This window comes from Fundulus heteroclitus, chromosome 16, assembly GCF_011125445.2.
Source record: "Fundulus heteroclitus isolate FHET01 chromosome 16, MU-UCD_Fhet_4.1, whole genome shotgun sequence".
NCBI classification, from domain to species: Eukaryota; Metazoa; Chordata; class Actinopteri; order Cyprinodontiformes; family Fundulidae; genus Fundulus; species Fundulus heteroclitus.
The window spans coordinates 13,450,316-13,475,532 of NC_046376.1; the positions used below are offsets into that span (position 1 = coordinate 13,450,316).

The following is a 25,217-nucleotide window of genomic DNA, read 5'->3' on the forward strand; positions in this document are numbered from 1 at the left end:
TTTTAAGGAAGTAATTTAAACACAAAAAATTCTGCAGTCTGGCACCAGCGATGCAGCTTTTGAGTAGTCTCCAAAGTTCAGAAGCGAAAACAATACCCGCCAAGGCAAGCGTTGCCAAGTGCCCTTCGCGTTCCCCGCGGGTAATGAGCCTTAACCGAATTACATGCTTGCTGGTACGCTGTGCTCCAGGTGAGAGGGGGGGAAATAACGTTGCATCATCATGTAGATAATATTAATGTTTCCATACAATCGAGTGTGGCTTTAGGAGGCAAGAAAGTGCAATGATAGAAAACACGTTTATTCATCTTACAGGTCCAACAAACAGTAATAAGGAGCAATACATTTCAGACTTTTTAAAGCATATTTACAGGCTGTTACTTTAGAAGACGAAAGCTGTTCAAATGACAATGACGTTACCACCGGGTCAGAGTACGGCTCGACATTCTTGTTGGTCATGAACGGTGAAGACATGGGCGTTGTGAGTCAGCAGCAAGACAGATGGTACAATTCACCTGTGGAAGTAAAACTAAAACAAATCCTACATTACCTACCAGCCTAGGCAGGTAGAAACACTACTGTAAATCCAACAAAACTACTGAACTCTGTATAAAAATAGAGAAAAACAAGGCAACCGGTCAACGTTGGTGAAAGAAAGAAGCTGCAGGAGGTGAAGTTCAGAAAACAAACCCATAAAACTTGCAATGAACAATTAATTAGGTGAACTTTTATATCAACTAGGGTTATGATCCTCTAGAATATGGCTGTCCAGGAAACACTTTGGTTAATATGAGTTGGTATTAATATGACTCTGTCTCTTCTCCGCCTATCCTATTATAACATGCTATAACCTGCTAATAAATAATTACCAGAACAGCAGCTATAGCCAGTGAAATGAAAAGGGTCACTGCTCCTGCGTGCCCCAGGAGATGTAGTCGGGCCGCGTCGCTGCCGTGTACTCGTCCACCAGCTGCTGCACCACTTCGCGCGAGTTGTCCAGCTCGTCAAAGTTCTCCTTGAAAATGTCCTCTTTACGAAACTGTTCCAGGAAGGCCTCGCGCTTTCGTAGTTTGTCGTACTGCCTGCACGTCCGCTCGAAGAGCTAGAACACAAACAGGGGCCAAAGGTATAATTATAAATGGAAAAAAAAAAAAAAAAAAAAAATCAAGTCAGACTTCTTTAAAATCTGTGCTTTCTGTTTTGATTCAGTGCCTGTTGCCTTACAGAGAACTAACCCTTGTGTGGACTTCCACCTAAGTTTAACTTTGTAATGAAGTAAACAGTAACTGTAGCATCTTAGATTCAATCAAACTGTCTTTTTTTTTTTTTAAGCTTCACAGCTTTTAAAATGTATATATTTTTTGGGTAATTACCCCAAAATAATTAGATTTCTCTGAATTTTAGTTTTAACAGGGTTCCTACAGCATAAGGCAAGTTAAATTCAAGACTTTTTAAGACTTTTTAATGCCACTTGAAATAAAAAGTTAAGACCAAATTCATGATAAACGAGAAAAACCTGGTTGCGACAACTTTACCCAAATGTTTATTTTAACATAAACTATTACTTTCTGGCCCAGTAGACATGTTTAAAATTTTGAAAAACATTTCATATAGGAAGAAAGCTAAAAAAAACACAAATTACAGATATATTTTTAACAACTACTGAACTGAATTCACAAACTTTGTTTTGTTCCCTACTAAACTAAACTATAAATCAGTTTTAAAAACCACAACATAACCAGTGCCAACTCTTTTTCCCAGTTATGGTCCGGTTTTTATTGGTTCCGCTATCGGGACGGAACCAATAATGGTTACATTGAGCCGTTCAGTATATTTAAAAAAATATAATTGTGTCAATTATTTTACTGTTTGGTAAGGATTACAAAAATAAAATCCTATTAATGACCTGGTAACAATTTTAAGACCTAAGAAAAACTGATTTAAGACATTTTAATGCCAATTAAGGCCTTAGTTTTAAGTTACAGACTTCAATGCCTTTTAAGACTTTTTAAGGATCCGCGGGAACCCTGTTTAAAGTCACATATCTGAATGAGAAATACCAAATATCTGCATAATTGCACGAATGGGAAGAGTAAGATTGACTCGAGCGCTTACAGAAGAGATGCTTGTGTGGTTGGCCATCATCAAGCCGCTCACTCTGTGGGCTGACGCCAGGTACGGGGACCTCCTGGACAAAGCCACCTGGATGCTGGCAGGACCCCAGGGGATGAAATTGGCAAGTTTACGCTCCCGGATCCTTTGGAGGCTTTTATGCACCTGTGGGTTCATAAATAAACAAAGATTGTATGTATTTTTTTAAACGTTCAGGGTGACAGGATCTATAATCAGACGCAGCGTGCGGTCATACCTGCGTGGGGTCCACCTCTCCCTGGATGATGTTGAGGATAGCGATGTAGCAGTGACTGGGCTGCCTCTCTCTCCCCGTAGAAACCATCACGTTCTTGGGTTGCAATAGCCTCCTCATCACGTCCAGCACGGTCGTCTTCCTCACACTAGCGACCTGAGACATGGCTGCATTAGGGATTTCGGTCCTAACTTTAATGTTTCACTCGTTGACCTGAGCTGGAATCACAAAGCACTCACCGACTGGTCAGTGGTCAGGGGCGTGTAACCGGTCATGAGGAAGTGGAGACGGGGAGTGGGAATGAGTGAGGCGATCAGGCCAATGAGGTCGTTGTTCATGTAGCCTGGGTAGCGCAGCGTAGTCGTGCTGGCAGACATGATCGTGGAAACCTGCAGAGTAAAGCAGCGGCTTGTGAAAGAGTTGTAAGAGGTAGACGGTACGTTAGGAGTGGCAATTTCAAACCCCAAACATTTGCAGAGTCTTGTACACTGCAAAAATGGAGCTAAAAATAAGTAAACTTTTCTTAAAATGTGTGCATCTGTCCTTGATTTGAGCAGGTAAATAAAGATGATCCGCCAACAGAATAGGATTTTGGCACTTAATACAGTACAACAATTCATCTCCATCTTATTTCAAGTGCTAAATGTCTAATTATCTTAATTTAGGGGTCAATATACTCATTCCATTGGCAGATGATCTTATTTACCTGCTCAAATCAAGGACAAAAATACTATGTTTAAGAACATTTTGCTTATTTTTAGATCCGTTTTTGCAGTGTATGGATCTCAGTTGGCGAAAGTAGGAGATAGGAAAGTTTACAGAGAGGTTACAAATGATTAAATAACATTGTGCAAAGGAATCTTTGTTTTTGCAAAACTGAAGATGGAAACTGGTCAGCAGACAAGTGCTGCTAACGTTTTAAATGTGACAATCTACTCTCAACGAGTCTGGAACAAGACGTAGGGCTGCAAGACGGAAACCTCGTGCCCATTTAAAATCTCTCAAGCGTAGAGGGACGTTGGTCGAAGCTGCAACTTGAACCCTTTGGAGCACATTTCAAAAAAATAGTTGGACTTCACATCAAAGGAACACCATGCGGACAGTGAAACATGGCGGGGGAACCATCATGCTCTGGGTTTCCTGGTCTTTAGATGGATGTGGGTTTTTTTTGTCAGGGTGAATGAAGTTATGAGCGCTTTCAAAGTTCAGTTGGTTTTGACCCTTCAGGTGTCTGCTTAGGAAAGGACTTTCATTTCAGTATCAATGAATACAAGCACGTGTCCAAATCAACAAACAAACCCAAACTCCAGTCCTTGAGGGCCGGTGTCCTGCAGCTTTTATGCATGTCCCTGGTCCAACACAGCTGAGTAAATTAGCAGGTAATTAGCAGGACTCTGGAGAACATGGCTGCACCCGAAGCGTTCTAATTATATCTCCTAGCTCCTGTTCCTTGACCTCTCATAAGGTCAACAGCAAGAACTTCATCGTGGGTGGGAAAGGAGCTTCTGACTGCTGTGCCGATTTCAGCCTTTAACGCCGACGTCATTACGTGATGGAAATGAACTGAGGATGCGAATCAAATACAGGCCTACAGCCTTCTGAAAAAGATGTACGTAAGATGGACTGTGGTAATACGTTATGTCATGCAAAAGATTGCAGGATTCCTTATAGCTCCATAGTGCCAATAAGGAACATTGCAAAGTTCTTTCTTTTAAGGTGCTTAGCCATGTTATTTGACTTTGCTTTTAATTTATACGTCAGTAGCTCACTCTGGTTGCATACAAAGTTTTTTATTAAAGATGATCACGTCCTGCTGGCATATTAGTTGTTATTTTGGTGTTTTATGCTTTGTTTTCGCTCAATTTGTTGGTAAATAAAGCCTTTTGTGGTTAATTATGATTTTAATGGATGTATGACACTTCCTAAACTTGCTACTCCCTACTCTGTGAGAGTAGGGAGTAGCAAGATGGCGGCCAGTGACTTCAGTTTTTCGGCAAAATCAGCACTCCTGTGTATTATATAGCTCAGTGGTTTTCGGATGCAGCCAGTGACTGCATACTGAGGAGCTAATTCAGCCATTTGATTCAGGTGCATTGGACCAGGGACACATAAAAGTTGCAGGACACCGGCCCTCATCGACTGGAGTTTGACCCCCCTGGTGTAGACCTTTCAACACAAACCTTCGACAAGAAATTAAGAGACCAAAAAAAAAAAAACCAAACAAATGTTTTCCAGTCAAGCCACCTACCCTACCATTGAGCTACACACATTTCCAAGAAAGCAGCAATTATATTTTATGTTCAACTAACCTGCTAAACTAGTCTGTGAATGCCCAAATTGTCTCTTTCGTGTGCACCAAGGGTGTTCAAATACACCCTTTGAGATAACTCACTGGAGCTCAGACCGAAACCGACATCGTACTCACCAGCTGATTAATCTGGGAAAAGGAGGGGTTCTGGATGTGCAGCCTGTCTGTGGCAATGCGATTCAGAGCGGTGTTATCCAGCACAACCTGATGGACAGCATAGAGTGCAATTATGAGGCAACAAGAAAAGAACAAACCAAAGCACTGTTGATGTATATATACATATATAGTGAGAAGGTACTGCAGTAATGACACAGTTAGGGAGCCTCTTAAGACGCCACACAGTGTGCCTTAGTTAGGAAGGCAGGACGTACACGATAAACTAGTCGCAACAGGGAGACCAATTCTAAGGCTAGATTATATTAGCTCTCGGGCTAATTCAATCAACATTAGGTCCTTATGCAAGACCCTGGAGGAAGTAGGTATTAAAGAGGAAATGCCATTAGACTGCCTGTGCGTCTGTGTCTAATACAATCAGATATTTAGAAGTTTTTCCGAAATTTAATAAGATGCATTTGCAAGGCCTCAGTGCTGCCAGTAGGATCTGTTCATCAAGTTTGTTGCACAAGTAATGGAGAAGCCCCGCTTTATTTTTCCATAAAGGAGCTTTGAAGATTAAAAGAGACAGCTGTAGCGCTAATAGATAAATAAGTTTAATTGATTAAAAAGCCAAGCTGGTCTATAATTAGTGTGTAGATTATGAACAATGTCACTTTTGCAATGATAAAAGAAATAAAAAAAAAAATCTAAAACACCCAACAATGTAATGCTAATAACCTGTCTCCCAAAGAATAACGATGCAGTTATTCATCGATCAACGTTTGACGCATCCTCAAAAAGAAAAAAATGGTGCGGCATTTTGATGTTCCACTTGTTTAGAGGGAAGGACTTTTTTTTTTATATTGTGGATCCCAATCAGGGCCAATGACCCAACAGTATACTAATAATAAATAATAATAATAATAATAATAAACAACTTTTCAGGAAAATAAAAATGCCTCGTGTGCACATTTTATCTCAAAGTACACGATAATAATCAACACTTCCTCCCAGGCGCAGCTCACCACGCAGTCTGCGTTCTGGGTAAGCCTCTTTAGCGTGAGCAGCGAGTTGTACGGCTGAACGACCACGTCGCTCATCTCATCCTGGTTCGGGAAAACAGAGTAGGTCTGTACCAGCTTCTTCGGGTACCTGTGGAGCAGGAAATATTTGATTTGCACACACACACACACACACACACCAGATCCCGAGGCCAAATCTAAAGTAAGCAGCTGCGAGTGGCTTCTTGCGGACCTGTCGTTGAGCCTCTCCAGCAGGTAGGAGCCCAGTCCTGATCCGGTTCCCCCGGCAATCGAGTGACAGAGGACGAATCCCTGCGAAGACACAAAGGGTTACGCGTTTCGCTGCGGCGAGCGCCACATGTGTGCCGGGCTTACAGCCGACTCCAGTGGTGCGGAACAGAAAAGCGTGTGGGTGAGCAAACGCCTCGCTTCCTAGGCAGTTATATAAATGGTAGCAGAGCCCCACCTCGCAAATGAGCTTCCTCCTTAACCCCCCCCCCCCTTCCAAGGCAGGCCTGTAATACCTGCCTTCAACATTCACCCCAACTATTATCACCAAACACGCTGCCCACCACACCCTGCTAACACACACATGCCAACAGCAGCTCGGCCCACCTTCCTACCCAGTGCGCACACTAAATAATAACGTGGGCTCATAATGTGAAGGAGTTACAGAAATTGCAGACCGCGGAGGGGAAACGCGCGTGTTATTTTATGAGAGGCTGGAGGCTGAATTAGGTTGGCGAAAACTAAAGTAGCTAAGAATAATAGAGAGGGGTGGCCGGGATTTTTTTTGCCGCTTTTCTCTGGCGCTGTTTCAGCATTTTGTGTCTAAAAGTCATTTATGTTTCTGAGAGCAAATCGCCGGGGCAGAGAGACAGCGGTCTGGTATTCACGACCGATATGGAAAGCTGATGTTAGGCAGAACCCGAATGTGTAGATGATTTACGCAGCAAAGACTCTTAAAATGATCAAAGTCACATAAAATTACGATCAAAAGACACAGAGAGGGTAACTACACCTCTACAAAAAAAACTGTCTGTAAAGCTAAAAACAACAACAAAGAGAAAAATAAATAAAATGGACCCGAAGCGGATAAACAAGTTCAGAGAGAGAGAGACAGAAAATGACCACAAATTGACTCAAAGTGATTACAGAGACAACAAAACGGACCACATGAGAAAAAATTAAAAAAAACACAAATCACAATAGCTTACTTAGTCTAAATTGTTGCTGTTCTTACATGTTAAGACTACATTAATCCATCACATTAACTGTAAAACGAGCACCCGATAGTTTGGATGTCTGAACTCGGCCGCGCCGCTCCTACATGTTCTGAATTAGCCAGACTACACAATGAGTGGAACTGCCACACAAAGACACGGCTTTACTTTTAAAAAAATCTGTGTTTAAATGTAAGTATAACCACAATCTGAGAGCGACCACGACCTCAAAGACCCCGAGATGGACTTGCCTCCAGACTGTCGCTACCATCCGCCTCTCGGTCAATGATATCAAAGATGTCTTCTTGGATTTTTTTGCCCTGGAAGAAAAAACCAACAAACAAAAAAACACAACCATAGATGTAAATATTGTCTAAATTAAACTGGATCGCCAATGTTGGGTGAAAGATGTACCATTTCTGCTAACTGACCTGTGAATATCCACTGGCCCAGTTGTTCCCAGCACCCCCACCGTGCTCAGACAGGTAGATGTTCTCTGGATTGTACAGGTTAGCGTACGGGGAGTTGAGGATTGAATGGATCACGCGGGGTTCCAGGTCCAGGAGAACAGCACGGGGGATGTAGTGTTCGTCATCAGCCTGAAGGGGGGGGGGGGGGGGGGGGGGGGGTTTGATTAACAATGAGGGATTAGATGGTCATACAGCAGTCAGTGTCCCAGCAGGCTCCGCTGGTTTCTACCACCTTATTTGACAATTAGGCCATCTAGTGGCAAATAGTGGTGGTGCGCTTGAGGACAAGCATATCCATGCCTATAGAAACAGGACGCATACAGCCTTTATCCTATATTCTCAACACATACACATAAACTGATAAGGGCACGCGTCATATTCTGTCAATTCTCATATACCAATGAAATAATAAAAGGGATAATAGCCAAGCTTAGTTAATCCTGGTGCCTCATTTGTTCAGTCATTGGTCAGAAACCAATGTGTTTTGTCAGTGAGTCCCTTTTATTATCTGTGTTTTTTGGTACTTTTTAAATCACCCTGCATTAAACTACCACTGATTCATATCGGCATTCAGTCAAGTACTATTATTATTTCATAATTATAATAATTATACCATTATTAACCAGGGCTTTGAACCGGTTCAAGGAACCAAAACGAAAACCGGGAACTTTTTGTATTTTACAGGGAACAGAAACGAAACTGGAAACGTTATTATTTTTTATGTTCTGGAACTGGAACACTTATTTAAAAATAATGGTAACCGGTTAATACCGGTTTTATTTCGTTCCTCAAAGTTTTCGTTGCCTAATTAACTAAAAAAAAAAAACTAATTATTTTCCTGCGCACGTTACCATGACGGCTGAGGTTCACTTCCTGTGTGACATCACATCACACATTCGCTGACTGAATGGAGAGAGAGCGGTGTCTCCACTAGAGCTACACATCTTAAATAAGAGGTAAATTACGATCCATCGTTAAGTAAAACGCTCATTTCAAACACAATATCAATAGCTATATTTGTCAAACGAAAGGAACGAAATTAACCGTTCCAGGAACAGTATTTTTTTTGTTCTAACCGGTTCGGGAACGTCAATTTATTGGTGGAACTCATAACCGGAAACGTTATAATTCCCTTTCTGTTCGGAACAAACTGATTTGGGAAAAATAAATTAAAAAAAATCGGTTCAAAGCCCTATTAACTTTATAATTATCCATGTGGGCCATGTTCGACTGTGTTTTTGAAGACTGATGCTGCTCTAAGATTGACAGAAAGGCCTTTAATAGAGTATTACACGTTGAGGGGATTAGAGAAATGGCAGACAAAGAAGCAAATTTATCATCAATAGTCAGGCGTTACACCATTTTTCTAGAGGGCGCTGTTTCGTCGGCTCCTCTAGAACAAATGTAGTGTCCCTCAAGAGGACAGACTTCATACTACGGCTGCCATGATTCAGCGAATGATTCGAGGACCTCGATTTAGGGCTGGACGATAATTCAATAACGATATATATCGGTCAATAGACGTACATCGATCATAGAAAATAAGGGTCAGTAAGTTCAATAGAATAAAAAGTTTTCCTTCCTAGCCATATAGGTTAATATTACAGTCATTACATCCTCCCAACCAATCACAAACCCAGGAATGCTCTGTCACCAAGCTCCGCCCCCTTCAAAGAGTTCAGAGAGCACTCGTTCTTTTGCTTTTTTAAAAACTTGCAGTTTTGGTAAAAAAGTTGACTGAATAAAGGGTTGAGTCGGAATTCAGTGTTTGTGGGTTCTGTATATAAAAATAAGTCACTAAGCAACAGCATAAAATGGCCAGGGCTGCACTTAAAATATATGTTTTGAATTTGTTGTTAATTGTCGATATTGATCAATATGATTTCTATTTCATCTAAATGCTTTTTTTTTTCTATATCGTCCAGCCCTACCTCGACTCATAAAATTCATCAAGGGAAAATGATCTGGCTTGAATATTCGTTCCATTGTTTACGTCGCAGACAGCGCCTGCAACAGCGTCGTTAAGAGGATGAGGAGCATGTCGGGGGGAGGAAAAGAGAGAGAGCGAGAGACACTGTTGCCAAAGCAGAGACTCTGTCTCTAGTTTTAGCGAGTTTTCAGACCCCTGTAGTTACTTTTTTTTTTCAGAAAAGCGACCAGCGACTTTTCTCTGTGCTGTTGGAGACAACGCGTAAAAACATCGATCGGTCTGCATTTACTGTTTTTAGCGAGCAGTAAGTGCTGCTGCGAACCCTGCCCCGCCCACCTTCCAGGCGCTGAAGTCAGGGCTTTGTCCTGGCCTCCGCAGATTACGCTCGTGGCAATATTTGTGAGGTGAAGCACAAGGACAGCGGCGGGAATACTTCTAATCTGAGGAAGCACCTGGTCACTGCTGCCAATTTAGCGAGTTTTCAGACCCATTCAGCAACTTTTTTTTTTAAAATACTAGTGAAAAATCTAGCGACTATCTTCTGCTATCGGTGACTTCCTGTGAAAGTAACAATGGTTCTTGAGTTTGTTGGCTTGGGTACTTGTACAAGCTTCTCCGAGCGCCGTCTCCCAGACAGACAGACAGACAGCTGCCTCGTCCTGAAACTCAGCTGCAGTCAGAGCAAAGAGAGCAGAGAGGAAAGCCTCTCGTTATTTATAAAGCGGGATAAAATGTGTTTTTAATAGTCAGTTTTAATGCGTTAACTTGGTTAGACCATAACGCCGACATATTTTTTAACGCGCGTTAATCACGTTAATGCTTTTTTTCCCTCGCAGCACTATCCAGACTGTGTTTTTTTGCCCTCAGCGCTTTCCATAGTTCCAAAAAAGCCAGAGACTGTAGCAAAACAGACCGGCGCTCACTGTTGCCAAGCCCACTTATTTCATGCGACTTTGGGCTACTTTTCTCAAAAGTCGCTTGTAAATTTCATGAATGGCGGGTTGCAGTTTTTTTGGGCATGTTTCTGAGAATGAAGTCGCTTATTTGGGCTCTAAAATAAGTGGCGTTGCCACACTACAGACACCGAGTATAATCAGATGAAATATCCCTCCGCCTCATAACACGCTGTAGCGCATCCTCCTAGACTGACATAGGAGCAGAGAGAGTAAAGGCAGGAAGAGCAACTCTGCCCGTATTTTCTGCAGTTTATGGCTGAAATAACTGATAACTCCTGAAAGTAGATTACATGGTGCAGATCATCATTTTGAGCAGACATTGGTTCTGAAGATGAGTTTTTACACGCTGATAACATTGCAGAAACCCAACCCATTAACCATACATTAATGCTTATTAATTTGCTGTCTTTTTTGTCTCTAAAATGTACAATTAGTATTACTTTATATGTAAATGCCTAATACCATGTCTATCTTTGTTTAAGAGGCAAAAAAATACATAATATATCAATTTCGGCATGGAATATTTATTTGTTTACACATTGTGTAAGCATCAGGGCGTTATGATTAGAGATTTAGCCATTATAGGCCAGAGTTTAACATTTTATGGCACCAGGATGTTTTCATTCCAATTCTGAAAAGTGCTTGAAAATAAAAAATTAAAATATGTTTTGTACAAGCATGTGTTTTTTTTACTAGTGTCATTTATTGCAAAATTGCATATTAAAAAGCCCAATAGGCTTTACACAATACACTTTCAGAAATAAAAAGATAAAATATGCGATTCATCTCGAGTTAACTATTGAAATTATGCGATTAAACGCGATTAAAATTTTTAATCGTTTGACAGCACTAGTTTTTAATATATATTTTTTTTCTTAATTTCTTTAACTGTTGCACTAAAACAATTCCCTGAATGTTATTCACACATGGCTTCAATCCTGTGTTCACCTCGTTGACTCTGGTAAAAGTATGCTTAATTATTGCTCAGGCAATGTATTAAAATTTATATATTGTTTAATAAGGTTTTTCTTATTAATAAACTAACATTTATTACTGCATAAGCACACAGAAGTACCGGAAATAGGTACCGTTAAGTACCGGTATCGATTGCCAGGTACCGGTACCGTATCGGTTCAAATGGGACAGGTACCCATCCCCACAGATGACCCAGTTACCTGATAGAAGAACACATCCTTCCTGTCCGTCCCTTCCGTTGCAAACTCCTCCACGATACCCTCCGGGCTGATTCCATGCTCTGCACACAGCTGCTTCCAAAACTCGAAGCCGACTATAAAACAAGACAAAACGCGGACAAATGTCTTACATCAACCCGTGTTAAATGCATTTGACAGACCACTGCAAGTCGGCAGAAAACAAAAAACAGCACACGCTGCTATCTAGCGCTAGCAGCTAACGTTAACTCATTTCAGTTGCGAGCCCCGTTAGCCGTTGCTAAGCTAGGGTACAATAACAGTTGACATGCAGCGACCTTTTCGCTAAAGTAGCTATCTTTTTAACTAGCTTCAACTCCCTATAGCATTCAGCAGACTCCATAGCACACCACGGAGACAAGCAAACCGAAATGTGGAGCATTCGCCTGTGACAGAGCACAACACAGTTTGCGTTTAAGCAGCAAGTTAGCTATTCTTTTTTTCCGTCACATACTTTGATTTCCACACTGTCCGAGCTGAAGCGTTATGATTTCCCGCGGCATGTTCAGTCCTCAGTTGCTCCTCGTTCAGCTAGCAGGCAAGCTAGCTAAATATACATTAAAAAAAACGACAGCTGCAATTTTCTCTCAGCTTCGATACCGAAACGCCATCAACAGCCCCGCTCGTTCCCGCTTGGCATTGGGTCGGCTCCTTTTCCATTCGCCGGCGAAGAAGTTGGGACATGATAAAAAAGCTTTGACTTCACTAGTAAACTTAATCGATTACTTTGAATCTTTATTGTTGACGGCAAAATCATCAGTCATCCGATGATTAATCTATTATAAAAAATTAACATAAGGCCAGGTGGAAACTTCCAATAGACGAGTAATTAATTTATACGTCGGCGCTTCCTTTCGGTGCGCCGACGTATAAATGATGCGGACGACCAGATGCTTCAAACAAGCTAAACACGTCATAATGAGGGGAAGTCTATCGCCACTCCTGAAAAGAGTTCAGCTGAAATTGTGTTTTATTTTAAAGGTGCCTAACGGAAGTAGTGCAATTCCTTAACACTTTTCCTTACTACTTTTTTTTTTTTTATCAACGCGACTCACATTTTTTGACAATCTCTGACAATTATACATAAATGTAAAACATAGGCCTACTATTATTTGCCATAGTTGTAAGTGCTATTTTTTGCTGCCTTCTAAGTGATCGCGAACAGTGATTAAAATACCTTTAGTCATGTCGAACAGCGAGAGAACGTACGCGTCCGGTCGGGTAAACGTGTTAAAATAAAATAAAAATCTAGTAATGGACTATACCGCACTCACATATTTTGACCATTTAAATTTGTTTTAATAATTATATACGTTTCTAAAAGTGGTCTTTGTAAAAAAACAAATCCGAAACTTTGAAAAGCGAGATTTTTTTGAGATGGCGTATAAACAATACGTTTTTTTTTATATTTGTACAAAGCTTTTATGTCAAAGCCCTTTACAAGTACAGACAAGTTACTGTTTACACTTTTTACTGTGGGATGGATAACATTTCCGTTGAGCATTTGAAAAATGCAAGTAAAAAACTCTGTGCATTACTCTCTATGTGTCTTACTAGCTGTCTAGTACATGGTCTGTTACCTAATTCAATGCTATCTGTCATTCTGGTACCTACCATTAAAGATAAAACGGGTAAGATTAGCTCCTTGGATAATTACCGACCCATAGCTTTAGCTAGTAGTTTATCGAAAGTTTTTGAAAGAGTCCTTCTAAATAGGCTGGAAGAGTTCTTTTTGACCTCTGAAAATCAATTCGGTTTTAAACCCAAACACGGTACAGACATGTGTATTTTTGTGCTACAGGAGATTTTAGATCTGTATAATTTGCACAACACTACAGTATTTATGTGTTTTATTGATGCTTCTAAAGCATTTGATCGTGTGAACCATCAAAAATTGTTTTGCAAGTTAGAAAACAGAGGTATACCCAAATATCTAATTAGAATAATGGCCTATTGGTATGGCCATCAACTAATGTATGTCAAATGGGGTAACTCATTGTCTGACTCGTTTAATGTTGGTAATGGAGTAAGGCAGGGAAGTATATTGTCCCCTTACCTTTTTAACATTTACATGGATGAACTATCAAGGCGCCTGAATTGTTGTAAAACAGGCTGTGTAGTTGGTGACCGCATAATCAATCACATAATGTATGCGGATGATTTGGTAGTCTTATGCCCATATAGTGCTGGCCTTCAACAATTACTAAGGGTCTGTTCCCAATATGGATGTGATTTTGATGTCAAATACAATGCTAAGAAAAGCAATATCATGATTGTTAGAAGTAGATCAGATAAGCATCTGATAACCCCTGACTTCTCTTTATCTGGCATTGTCCTCAATATACGCAATGAAATTAAATATCTGGGACATTACATAACTGATGACCTATTTGATGATCGTGACATTCGTAGGCAGTATTGCATGATATATGCTCAGGCTAATATTTTGATCAGAAAGTTTGGTATGTGTTCATCCTCTGTGAAGGTAGCTCTTTTTAAAGCTTTTTGCACTTCATTTTACACAGCCCATCTATGGCGAAGATATAAAAAAAGTAGCCTGCACAAACTTTATGTGGCATACAATGATGGCCTGAGGCTCCTACTTAAAGTGCCTAGATGGAGCAGTGCTAGCCACATGTTTGTACATACCGCTGTTCCCACATGTGCAGCTACACTCAGGAATCTCATGTATAAATGTATGTGTAGATTATCTGTGTCATACAATAATATAATAGTAATTTTAGTGAACCCTGTTTTTAGTACAGTGAGATTTTTCTCAAGATTGTGGAAACATTGGCGTCATCATTTATTTGTGGCTCAGTGACTGTCATTTTATTCCTTGTTTGTCTTTTTCTTTTTTTATCATTTGTTTTTTACTATGGACCTCTTTTGTGTCTGAAATAAAGATTGATTGATTGATTATATAAGCGACTTGTTCTTTCTTGGCAGTATATTTCATCTATGCTATAAACAACATAATCTGACGTTACCTGAACGCACCATGACGCAGTTGTTTCTGTGGATTCTGATTGGCCCGCTTTGCAGTGAGACAAACAGGACACGCCATATTGACATTTTTTTGAAGAGACTGCTACATTTCTGGTGGAAAATGACTAAATAGTAAGTGTCACCTTCTTTTAAAAAGTGTTACGTGGGGCTTTTTATGTAGGATTTGCTTTAAAAGAGGAAGACGACTAATTATTAACAGTGGATACGTTATTTCAGATAGCTTCTCACGCTATAACACCCCCACCGTTAGCATCAGTGCTTGTGAGCGGGTCGCGGCTCCGTGGCGCTGTAGCGCCTCATCAACCAGTTTACCCTTCTTTTCCACCTCCCTTTATTTAGTCTTTATTTCGCAGGGTGGTTTTTGTCCACGGCAGACTTTAAGATGGTGCACAGTGGAGCTGCGGAAGAGGCCTCCATGGAGGATTGTTCGTCCACGCAGGGCTCTGATGTCTGCCTGCGGAGTCGGTCGTGCTCCGGTGAGAGAGACCGTCAGGTGCGGGCGGCCAGAGCGGCTCTCCTGTCCAAGCTGGGGCCCTACGAACCCGTTCTGACCTACCTACAGTCCGTTCTGGTCTGGGAAAGACCCGTTCACAGTGTCCTCTTGTACATCGCTGTCAACGTTGTTTTCTGGTAGGTTTTTTTTTGTTTTGTTTTTTTCCTCGTGTTGTGGAAGTGAGCTTTTGGGTGTTGCAGAGCCTCCCTGAAAACAGGTGGTGCAACTATTTGGCCTGTCATTCCGTTTCAAACAAATGTTAAGAGTCCTGGGCCTACTTGTGGTCATACCAACATGGTTCGGATGTGGGATTATCCTTTTTATTATAATTTATTTACAAAGGCAGTGGCATCACAGGACAATTCTGAAATTTCACTTATTAAAGCCAGAAACTTTAATAGTTTCTGACTTTAATGCAATTGATAATACTGCAAATTTGAAATTGTATGCAAACATGTTCTCATGTGTGTGTGTTATCTTGATTCTTTTTCCCTAAACTTAAACATGAAGGTTCATGGTTTAGCTTCCATTAGGAGTGTGTAGCTTGTCATTGTATTAAAGTTGTTAGTTTGATTTGCTGACCCTGATAAGACTTTAATTTTAAACCTCACTGATGTGGAATAAGGCTGTACGATTTTTACCAAAACATCAAAATTGTGTTACATTTGAATTTTGACTTTTCTCTGCGTTAACCACAAGCAACAAAAATGGCCTGTAGATAAAACTGCTTGTAAAGGACTATTTAAAACAAGAAATTTCACAGTTTTGTTTTTAATTAATCAAAAATATTATTCAAGAGGATAGTTTGTAGAGTTTAATTAATCATTGTTGAACATAAAGTGTAACCAACAAACAAGTTTATGTATTGAACAGTTTGACCGGTACTTAATGCTATGGCTAGATTCCTGAAACTTTCTGGTTAAAAAAAAAAAATAAAATAAAAAAAAAAAGATTATATAAACTGTAAAACAGGGGTCACCAACCCTTTTTGAAACTGTGAGCTACTTCACTGGTGTTGTGTCATACGAAGAGCTACCAGTACTGACCTTTGAACTAGAGGCGTCAGAGTTCACCTTAACTTTGTGTAAAAAAAAAAAAAAAAAAAAAAGTCATGCTTTATAGATCTTGTCATTTTTAAATCTATATAAATGCAAGTGTGATTAAACAAGAAGAATGCCAGAATAAAATAAAGTTTTAGATGCAGCTCACTGTTGGATTGTACTTTTTTTTTTAAGAATAGGCTTGTTGGCACCACATGTGGTCCTCGGGGGGCTATTTGGTGCCCGCAGGTCCCATGTTGATGACCCCTGCTGTTAAAACGACTAATAAATGTAGATTATCTCACTGCTGCGACTCTCTTCCCTTCCATGTGGAGGTAAACCCACTTTAAACATATCACCTAAGCCTAAAGGACGTGTCTTATTCATTCATTGTTGCGTAGCCAAAAATTGCATACCTCAGCGATTTGGAAACTGCGTTTTTTTGTTTTTTTTTACTGTGATTATATTGCAAATGCGATTTAATTGTTCAGCCCTAATGTTTAACGTCCAAAGAAAGCCTGACTGGCCAAAGCAGCGCTGGACTTCAGACTTTGTTTGATTAGGTTATTCACCGTTCCAAGGCCTTCCTGTTCTGTTTGTGCTCCAGCGTAAATCCCAGTGTTGCAGCTGAGCTTCAGTCCATAATGGCATCTGAATAAATACTTAACGTTAATGTCTTTTTTGTGCACATTGTGCTTGTATTGTAACTTAAATACAAGCAGATAGCTTCTAATTCCTTAGGTTAATCTTCTGGTTGGCAAAACCCTGCAGCACTGTTTGACTCGGCACATTTTTTTTGAGCTCTTATGATCTTGAATTAAAGCAGCAGTGAGAAGCTTAGATTGACTGAGATCCCGGTGAGTGTAAATAGGTTTGTAGAAATCGTCCGTGCTTGTTGGAATTGAGGTTTAAATGCCTCTGCTGTTTTTTTATTATTGAATGTATTGTAGTTTTAAAATAAACAATATTTTAATAGTTTTAGTTGCAGAACTCAAGTCAAGGCATTGCAAATTAATAGATGTCATCAGAGAACAGGTCTACCACTTTTACTCTCACTACCATTAGCCCACTCCAAACATGTCCACACCCACAGACTGCCACAAAATTGTATTATAAAGTTGAAACAGACACATCAAGAGCATAAAAAAAACCCACATCCTACTTTTTTTTTAAAATTTAGCCTAATCAAATAAAGGTCCTCCTAAGTCTGCTTTTATTTTGGTAAAAGTCACAGGAATGTTGTGGTCCGATTTACTATCAAATTAAATTAAAAGCAAAACTGAACGGTCGATAAAGGATGAATAATTTATGCAAAAAACTAAAACGGGTCTCTTAATGGTGAAAATTGCACCTTAACATTAAAAATAGTATCTTAATCAGCAGCCTGAGCTGGAAAACTAAGGCTACCCACACACTGCAGGTCTTGATGCTCAATTCAGATTTTTTTTTTTTTTTTTGCTGAAATCAGAATTCTTTTTGAGGTGGCTGTTCATACTATTATTAAATTCATCCACTATCATTCTGCTGTCTGAACGGTTTAAGATCCCGAGCAGTGGGAGCCGACAATATTAAGACTGAATCATAGTAAGACTAAATAAGGTAAGAAGAAAGCGGCACAGCTATTAACAGCGGCCTTTTATGAAGCGCTAGCTGCTGCTACTGTGTGGATGTGTCAAGAGAGAGAGACAGGAGAGTGACGTGAAAGACGGATAAAATGCGACATTACCATTCAGACTGCGGATGCTTAGAAAAATATCCAACACGTATCCGAATTAGTACCATATATGGAAGTGACACAGATTATGGTGAAATTATCAGAATCAGGTGGTGAAAAAGACAGATATAAATCGCATATGGGCAAAATGATCAGATTTGGGTCTCATTTCCCTGCAGTGTGAACGTAGTCTAGGTTCCTACCATTCTGACACTGGTGGTCACACTAAATCATTCAGAGGGCCGTAAATGGCCCCCAGGCCGCACTTTAGGCACCTCTGATCTAGAAGTTGGCCTTTTGCAGCGAGGAAATTAAACCCCAATGTTAGCCGGTCCAGCTCTGATGGAGTAAGTTCTTAAGACTCTTAAAACGTATTATCCTGGTTATAGGATGTGTTCTCCTCCTGTTTGGGGACAAAAGTTTCACATTTTTGACTTTGGTCGAGAACAGTTTCTTTGATCCTCGTTAAAAGTTTTGTGGACAAGTGAATTTTGCACAAAGTAACACAACGTTCTGTACACGGGCTTCTCTGAATCATCTGTTAAGGATTTTCTGTCTGTTTCTTTTTTCTTTTTTTTCTCCCCCTGCAGGTTCTTTGCTCTGACGTCACTGCGTTTGCTGTTCGTACTGGCTAGTGGCCTGGCGGTGCTTGTATTTGCTGATACTTGGAGGAATAAGATCTGGCCAGAAATTAGAGGTGCTGCAGTTTTTTTTTTTTACCTTTAGTATCACATAGTTAATTATTCACTGTAAATTATTTAAAGCAATTTGCCTACATAGACAAACGTTTGTGTAGAGCTAACATCACATAACCTTACATACATACATGCATATGATGCATTCACTGGATTTATTAACAGGAGTTGTGCAAGACTCTTTAGAAATGCTTTTTTTTGTTTCTTTCTCTCCACAGTCAGAAAGTTGGAAGAATCAGAATATGAGAGGTTTGTTGTAGTCGCTGCAGTTGATTGTGATATAAATTCTAACAGCATTCTTCGCATAGTTCAGCACGTCTTAATTGTAAAGCGTTGTCGGTTTATCCAGCTGGGGTCTGGTGCAGCCCGGCGTCCTCAGTGTGCCTGAACTGTGCCATCACTTAGCAGAGGCCTGGGTCAGTGCATCAATTTTCACCTCCAGCATGGTGCAATACAAACGGAAAAACCCTGGCAATGTGAGGACCGCACACGACATCCAAAACAACTTTCTAAATACACGCCCCAGAATACTCACCATTTTAAAATTTGTTTTTAAATGCCTGTATTTTGATCACCTGTTTTGATCATGAGTATGCTAAATGTTAACCCATCCAGACTCGTTAAGCGCTAAATAAATGCTCAGTTGTCAGCATTTCGCAGCGTCTCTGACCTTCAGCTGTGTTTCTTTTCTTTCCGTGACAGTTCTGCGTCCTGATCTGTGGAGTTTTCTCCTGTTTGGCTATGATTGGATACTACATTCCTGGATTGATACTCTTCTACGCCGCACGTGAGTCCCGGCAGCTTCACCGGCTGCGGCTACAGATCCGCTCTGTGTCGCAAGGCCCTGTTTTTTTTAGGAAACGGTAGCCTGACCAGTCTGGTTAAAAATGCATGGCTGACGAAATCAGACCCGTGAGGCCCTGGTACCAAGGCGCGCTCTGTGAGGTGATTAAAGCTGGGATGAGACATGCAAGACGGGAGCGAGGGAGGGCAGAGAGCCATGCAGGAAGCTAAGGAGGTCAGACAAAGAGCGGGCTAATCTCGTAACCTGCAGCTAGTGTAGGCTGCGAAGCTTAGCATTGAGGACCAATCCAGAGCAGCGTGTTTGTTACATGTTAACACCTTGGTACTCCCTCTGCAACAGCTTGTTGCTTCATGGAACCTGATTATGGAGCACCAGCTCTGACATATTTAATAATACAGTAATGAATAAATGTGCAAGAAATGAACATACAATTAAATGAACAAAATGCAGCCAATAAATGTAGTAATTAAAATATACAATGCGGCATAAATATATACATCTCCTTTTAATTTGCTGTTTTAGTTTTTCACTTTTGCAATGATTATATTTTCTATTATAATGTTCAACTTTATTGTGTTAAAATGTATTTATTTTACTCTTTGTATTTTTTTTTTTACCCTATTTCTTCAGTGCTATTCATTTTTGCCTTTCCTTTCTACTTTTCTGTATGCATTTCTGCCTCATAATGCAAATGAGAAGGGGCGGGTCTTAAGGGGACAGCTGCTGCCTATTGGTTGGTTAGTTAAGGTAATTATTACAAAAGGGGAAAGAATAAAGAAGCTAATTAAAAGAGATGTATGCATTTATTCCCGATGTATAATTGAATCACTGCCAACATTTATTTATTCACTGCATTTTTTATTTATTTGTTTTTTCATTTCATTTTACGCTTATTTATTCATTGCTCGTTTATTTTTTTCTGAATTTTATTTCTTGCACAATTATTCTGTATTTATTTTTGAATGTGTCAGATTTGGTCCTAAATATCTAACAATCATGTGATTGTCAGCAAAGTCAGCTAAGTAAATCTGTTCAGATCAAATGTCAAAACTTAAACAGAAATATTTCCATGCGACATGAACCTAACAGAAATATTCCGTCTTGTAATGGCCGGTGACCTTTTTTCCTTCTGCTACAGTGATGGCCTCTCTCTTGACCCCACTGGCTGCCTATCACAGGATCTTTCAGCGTGCGTATGCCAAGCTGGAGCCAGTCCTGCAGCGACTGGACTTCAGTGTTCGTGGATACATGATGTCAAAGCCCATTGATAATCAGTGTGAGTTGCATCTTCACCCATGAATCAAAAGCCCCTGTTTTACGTCACAGTTCCTCAATGAGCACGTCGTTGTAGAGCCACCTACCTCTTCTCCCGGGTCACTTTCTACTTTCACAATTCGAGATTGTGGGCGTACGAGTTCTTGGTCACTAGCGTTTTTCTTACTTGTCCCGCTCTCAGCCTTTGCGACCCTCACTAAGCTTGCTCAGTTGTTTGCTATCCACCCGCGTCTATTTAATGTAAAGAGATCCATTTGATTGGCCAAATACTTCAAGCGTCCATGTGCTTGACAAAATACAGAAAAGGTGAGGATGGCAGAATTAAAGTATGATATTAATGCCGCTGTAGTTCACTATCACTTTCTTGTGATGGTTAATGCTTTAGTGCGCTATAGTGGTACTAAGGCATATAGAAGAAATTCTATGTTTCTGTGTTGATTTGCAATTAAATTGTCTCACATTTGATACCATTACAGCCACAGACTTCATTATATTTGGAAATGTATGCATTTGGGGAGATTATGTGAAAGAATTAAAACATTGTTGTCCATAATTTATGAAGCGGAAGGAAGATCAAACGTGGTCTTCACATTTTATTCAGGAAGAAAATCCTGAAAGTTTGGCCCATGTTGGGTTCAGCCCTTGCAGACGATGCTTAATAGAACCACAGTTTTCTGCAGTTACACCTTCACGTCTTAAGGGTGTGTTCAGCTCATCTGCAGGCTATAAATACAATTATAAAACACATGGAAGTTTGTGTTGTAACCTGACAAAATAGGAAAAAGTTCAAGTTCCAGACCGAGTGCAAGTACGAGTACTTTAGTTAAGATTCTTGCAGAGTCCAAGTACCGGTACAGAGTACTTAATAAATTGGTACTTATAGATCACTTATAGCTCACAAATAACTTAACAATATATTTGACCACTGAAAATGCCTGACCATCAAGGGCGATGAATTCGGTTAGAGCTTCAGTTATTTTCTCTCCTTTTTCTTTTGGAGGGTCAGCAAACATCGTCTTGGTGTACAGCACCACTACCTGGTATAGGGTGGCATCTAGCTTTTGAGTTGCAGTGTAGCCCAGCCCAGGAGGAAAACTGGTATCGGATCAGAGTATCGGGTTACTTTTACAAGTACTTGACACTGGTATCGGATCCAATTTAAAAAAAAAAAAAAAAAAAAAAAAAAAAGTATTAGGACACCACTACTTAGGGAATAGACTTTAAAATACTTCTGTTAGTTTATAAATCCCTAATGGCTTAGCACCTAAATACATCACAGACTTGTTATCAGTGTATCAACCCTCCAGACCACTAAGGTCGTCTGGCTCCAGCCTGCTCTGCATACCTAGAACCAGAACCAAACACAGAGAAGCAGCATTTAGTTCCTATGCTCCACTGATCTGGAACAAACTTCCAGAAAACTGTAAAAGTGCTGAAAGTCTGAGTTCTTTAAATCAAGAATAAAAACACATTTGTGTGAAGGACTGCCTTTCGACTGTTCTAGTTAAATTGTTTTACTGAAACATCATTAGTTCAACTTTGTAGTCCAACTGTTTTTAATGTTTGTTTTTAGTTTCTATTTTCCCATGTTCTATTTTGTTTCTACATTTTATTCCTACTTGATTAAAATACAGGAAAATAAAACAGAATTTAAAGCATGTAAAGCACTTTGCATTGTCTCCGTACTGAAATGCGCAACACAAATAAATTAGCCTCGCCTTACTTACAAGCCATTAAAAAGTTGATCTGAACCAGAACATAAATAGTGATTGTTTTATTGCTTTACTACCAATGGTGACTAGACTCTAGTCACTAGAGGATTCATTTCTTTAGGAATAATCAGTTGCTATCGGTCTGTTGTACTTTGCAGTCCTGCGGAGACCCATACGTGGCGCAGCCTCGGATGAAGCGAGCGACAGCGAGGAAGAGTTGGCTGCGTTCTGCCCCAGTGTAAGCCGGTTAACCTCCCAAACCCTCGCAGCATTACTGTTAAACTGGAGTGACTTACTTGTGAGCAGTAGCAAAGACTTAGTTCCTGCTCTTTTAGGCTCGAATACGTTTGATGAATATAAACTTTAATGAGACAATACACAGAAAGACATTTTGTTAGCCCCTGCTGCTTCACCTCTTCGAACTGTGTTGAACACGGTTCTGTACCAGAGCCACTTCCTGTTGAGGTTAAGACCACTGGCGAATAAACTTGTACTTGCTTTTTGATGCCGTGAAGAGGTTTGACATTTAAACCACACAGAAATTGAAGGTGAAGTACTTTGTAAAGATGTTCACGTGTAAGTAGTAAAGCTCACATTCAAGAAGCAACACACTTTGATGTGTTTAACCGTCTCGTTGGTCTGCCTCCCCCAGTTTGATGACGCCGCTGCTGCAAAAGAACTGGCGCTGACTGACTCGGAGCACTCTGACGCTGAGGTGTCCTACACTGACAACGGAACCTTTAATCTTTCACGGGGTCAGACGCCGCTCACAGAAGGCTCTGAAGGTACGTTTTTCAGTCATCATCAGAATGTCTTGACTCCCGATTTCCCCCTCCCCCTCATTTCTGTCCGTCTGCTAGACTTTGACAGACACAGCGACGCCGAGGAATCTTTTGCTCAAGACCTCCCGGACTTCCCGTCCATCAACCCCGACGCCACGTTGATGGACGACGACGACGACACGAGCATCGGGCTGCCCAGCCTAGGCCCGTCCGGCTTGGCGAGTCACCGCGCTTCAGTGCTGGACGTGGACGGACATCTGGACTCCGACCAGGACGACCTGGACGCAGAACTCTCCCTCGGCGGCCTCCCCTCCGCCTCAGATTTCAGCGGGGACTTGGCCGGAGCCATCGCCAGCAACATGATCCAGGCGGCGATAGCCGGGGCGTTGCAGCCGCGGCCCCCCGCCGCCCAGCGTCGACAGCGCCAGCCCCGGGCCGCGCCCCACAGAAGCTACCGCAAACAGTCCAGCTCTGAGTTTGACACGGACTTGGACGCCGAAGACTTTGAAATGCTGGATCAGTCTGAACTGAACCAGATGGATCCAATCGGAGGAGCAAGACGAGGCGAGAGCCAGGGCTCTAATTTCTTATCGAGCCTACTCGGTAAACCACAGTGAAGAGCGTGTGCTGCTGTGTGCGTCTTGATAGTCTAAAATGTTGACCAGCGTGTGAGGCAACTTTAGGTTCCAGCTGTCCTGCTTCTGGTAGGCAACAACTTCTCACTGTGAAGTATTATGTATATCCTTTCCCCCCCTTTTTAATTTTATTTTCTTTCCCTTTCCTGTTCGATTCTGATCAGATCAGCAAGACCCTTTTTTTTTTTTTTTTTATTTGTAGGCTGAGCAATAGGAAATACAACAATAATAGAAAACACGGTGAGACATTTGATAAAAGCGCATAATCAAAGGTTGAAATTACACTGAAAACTTGCAGGAGTGCCCATTAAATCTTTTCTATTTTTTAAATCAAGAAAAACAGGGCTATTTTCCATAGGACCAAATACGACATTCCTGTTGCTTGAGCTGTGCCATGTTTAACGTTGCTCTTTTGGACAGCATATGATGTTAAAGTTCATTCAATTGTTGCAATAGTCCATCTTTCAAGAGATGGTTTTTCATTGTAGTTTTTTAACATAAACTGATTATAGGAAGTGAATTTGCTTGATTTTTGCAGGTTTTCAGAGCTTCATTTAAGTATTTTGAACTTGTCGAACGTTTTTCCTTTTCTGCTGCATTTGAACACATCTTTGTTTCCTTTTTGGCAGGGGCATCTTATTTGACCCAACATCACAGTCTTAATTCAGTTTCGTTTTTAGATATAAACATTGGTTTCAGGGCAAAACGATCACCGTTGTTGTGAATAGGTTCACAGCTGTTTTCATTTTCCTGCCCTTTTAGTGCCCTTGTTTTAATACCTCATACAACCCATTTCAACTTACTTAAGGGTAAAAATATTTTACATTGTATCCTTGTATTTTAATTTGGAACCATGTTTACATCAAAATTGTATAGAAGTTGATCTCATATTTAATTTTTTTTAAAGTTTGGTACATAGAGGTTTAAAGTGATTTTTGTAAAGGTCTGTATGTTGGAGAAAATATGGCACTTTAAACTTGCAAATTTCACAGGAATTTGTCTCAAATCTTAAATGCTGTTTTAATGGAAAAATAAATTGCTGTTTTAATTTAATCTGGAATATTTTTTCATCACAATTTAACAAAATAAAACAGCTGGATCCTCATACATGAAACTGAAGTAGCAAAAATAATGCACTGATGGAAAGGATTTTTTTTCTTTGCTTGTTAGACTTGGGTTTAAAAATGTTCCTCCAAGCTGCTCTGTGAAAACTTAAATCCTCAATTTAAAATATTCTCGAGTCTGCTAAGTTAATGTGCATAGTATTGTATTTTCTTCTCTGTATCTGGTTTTGATATATTTTGAAGTGCAAAATACATTGAATAAAATGTTTGGAATTAAGTTTTGTATTTTGTTTTTTTTGAAAAAAAAAAATACAGAAACACTTCTTAAACACTGACATATCTTATTTTATTTTTTTTATAGACATTTAATTTAAAATTACTTTACTTTTTTCTAAATGAAAACAGACCAGGTCGT

General features: G+C 40.3%; 2 protein-coding genes across 3 annotated transcripts; one reads left to right on the forward strand and one right to left on the reverse strand.

The window, feature by feature from the left end:
• Window positions 1–277: 277 nt before the first annotated feature.
• tubg1 (tubulin, gamma 1) lies at window positions 278–12,235 on the reverse strand. The gene is made up of 11 exons (XM_012878762.3): window positions 12,033–12,235; window positions 11,543–11,655; window positions 7,443–7,610; window positions 7,263–7,331; window positions 6,021–6,100; window positions 5,792–5,918; window positions 4,788–4,874; window positions 2,602–2,751; window positions 2,366–2,518; window positions 2,113–2,274; window positions 278–1,099 (listed from the first exon to the last, which is right to left on the reverse strand). The coding sequence occupies exons 1-11, from the start codon at window positions 12,079–12,081 to the stop codon at window positions 902–904; spliced, it is 1,356 nt and encodes a 451-aa protein (XP_012734216.1). The 5' UTR covers window positions 12,082–12,235; the 3' UTR covers window positions 278–901.
• A 2,336-nt stretch (window positions 12,236–14,571) lies between these two features.
• On the forward strand, window positions 14,572–25,079 carry retreg3 (reticulophagy regulator family member 3). Of its 2 annotated transcripts, none has more exons than XM_012878782.3 (10): window positions 14,572–14,698; window positions 14,941–15,217; window positions 18,425–18,531; window positions 18,748–18,778; window positions 18,879–19,005; window positions 19,232–19,316; window positions 20,473–20,610; window positions 22,480–22,559; window positions 22,974–23,106; window positions 23,182–25,079. In XM_012878782.3, exons 2-10 carry the CDS (start codon window positions 14,970–14,972, stop codon window positions 23,718–23,720), a joined length of 1,488 nt encoding a protein of 495 aa, XP_012734236.2. In that variant the 5' UTR covers window positions 14,572–14,698; window positions 14,941–14,969; the 3' UTR covers window positions 23,721–25,079. The 2 variants fall into 2 exon arrangements, with proteins under 2 accessions (XP_012734236.2, XP_012734228.2); XM_012878774.2 differs by having other exon boundaries at window positions 14,609–14,698; window positions 14,927–15,217.
• The last annotated feature ends 138 nt before the right edge of the window (window positions 25,080–25,217 follow it).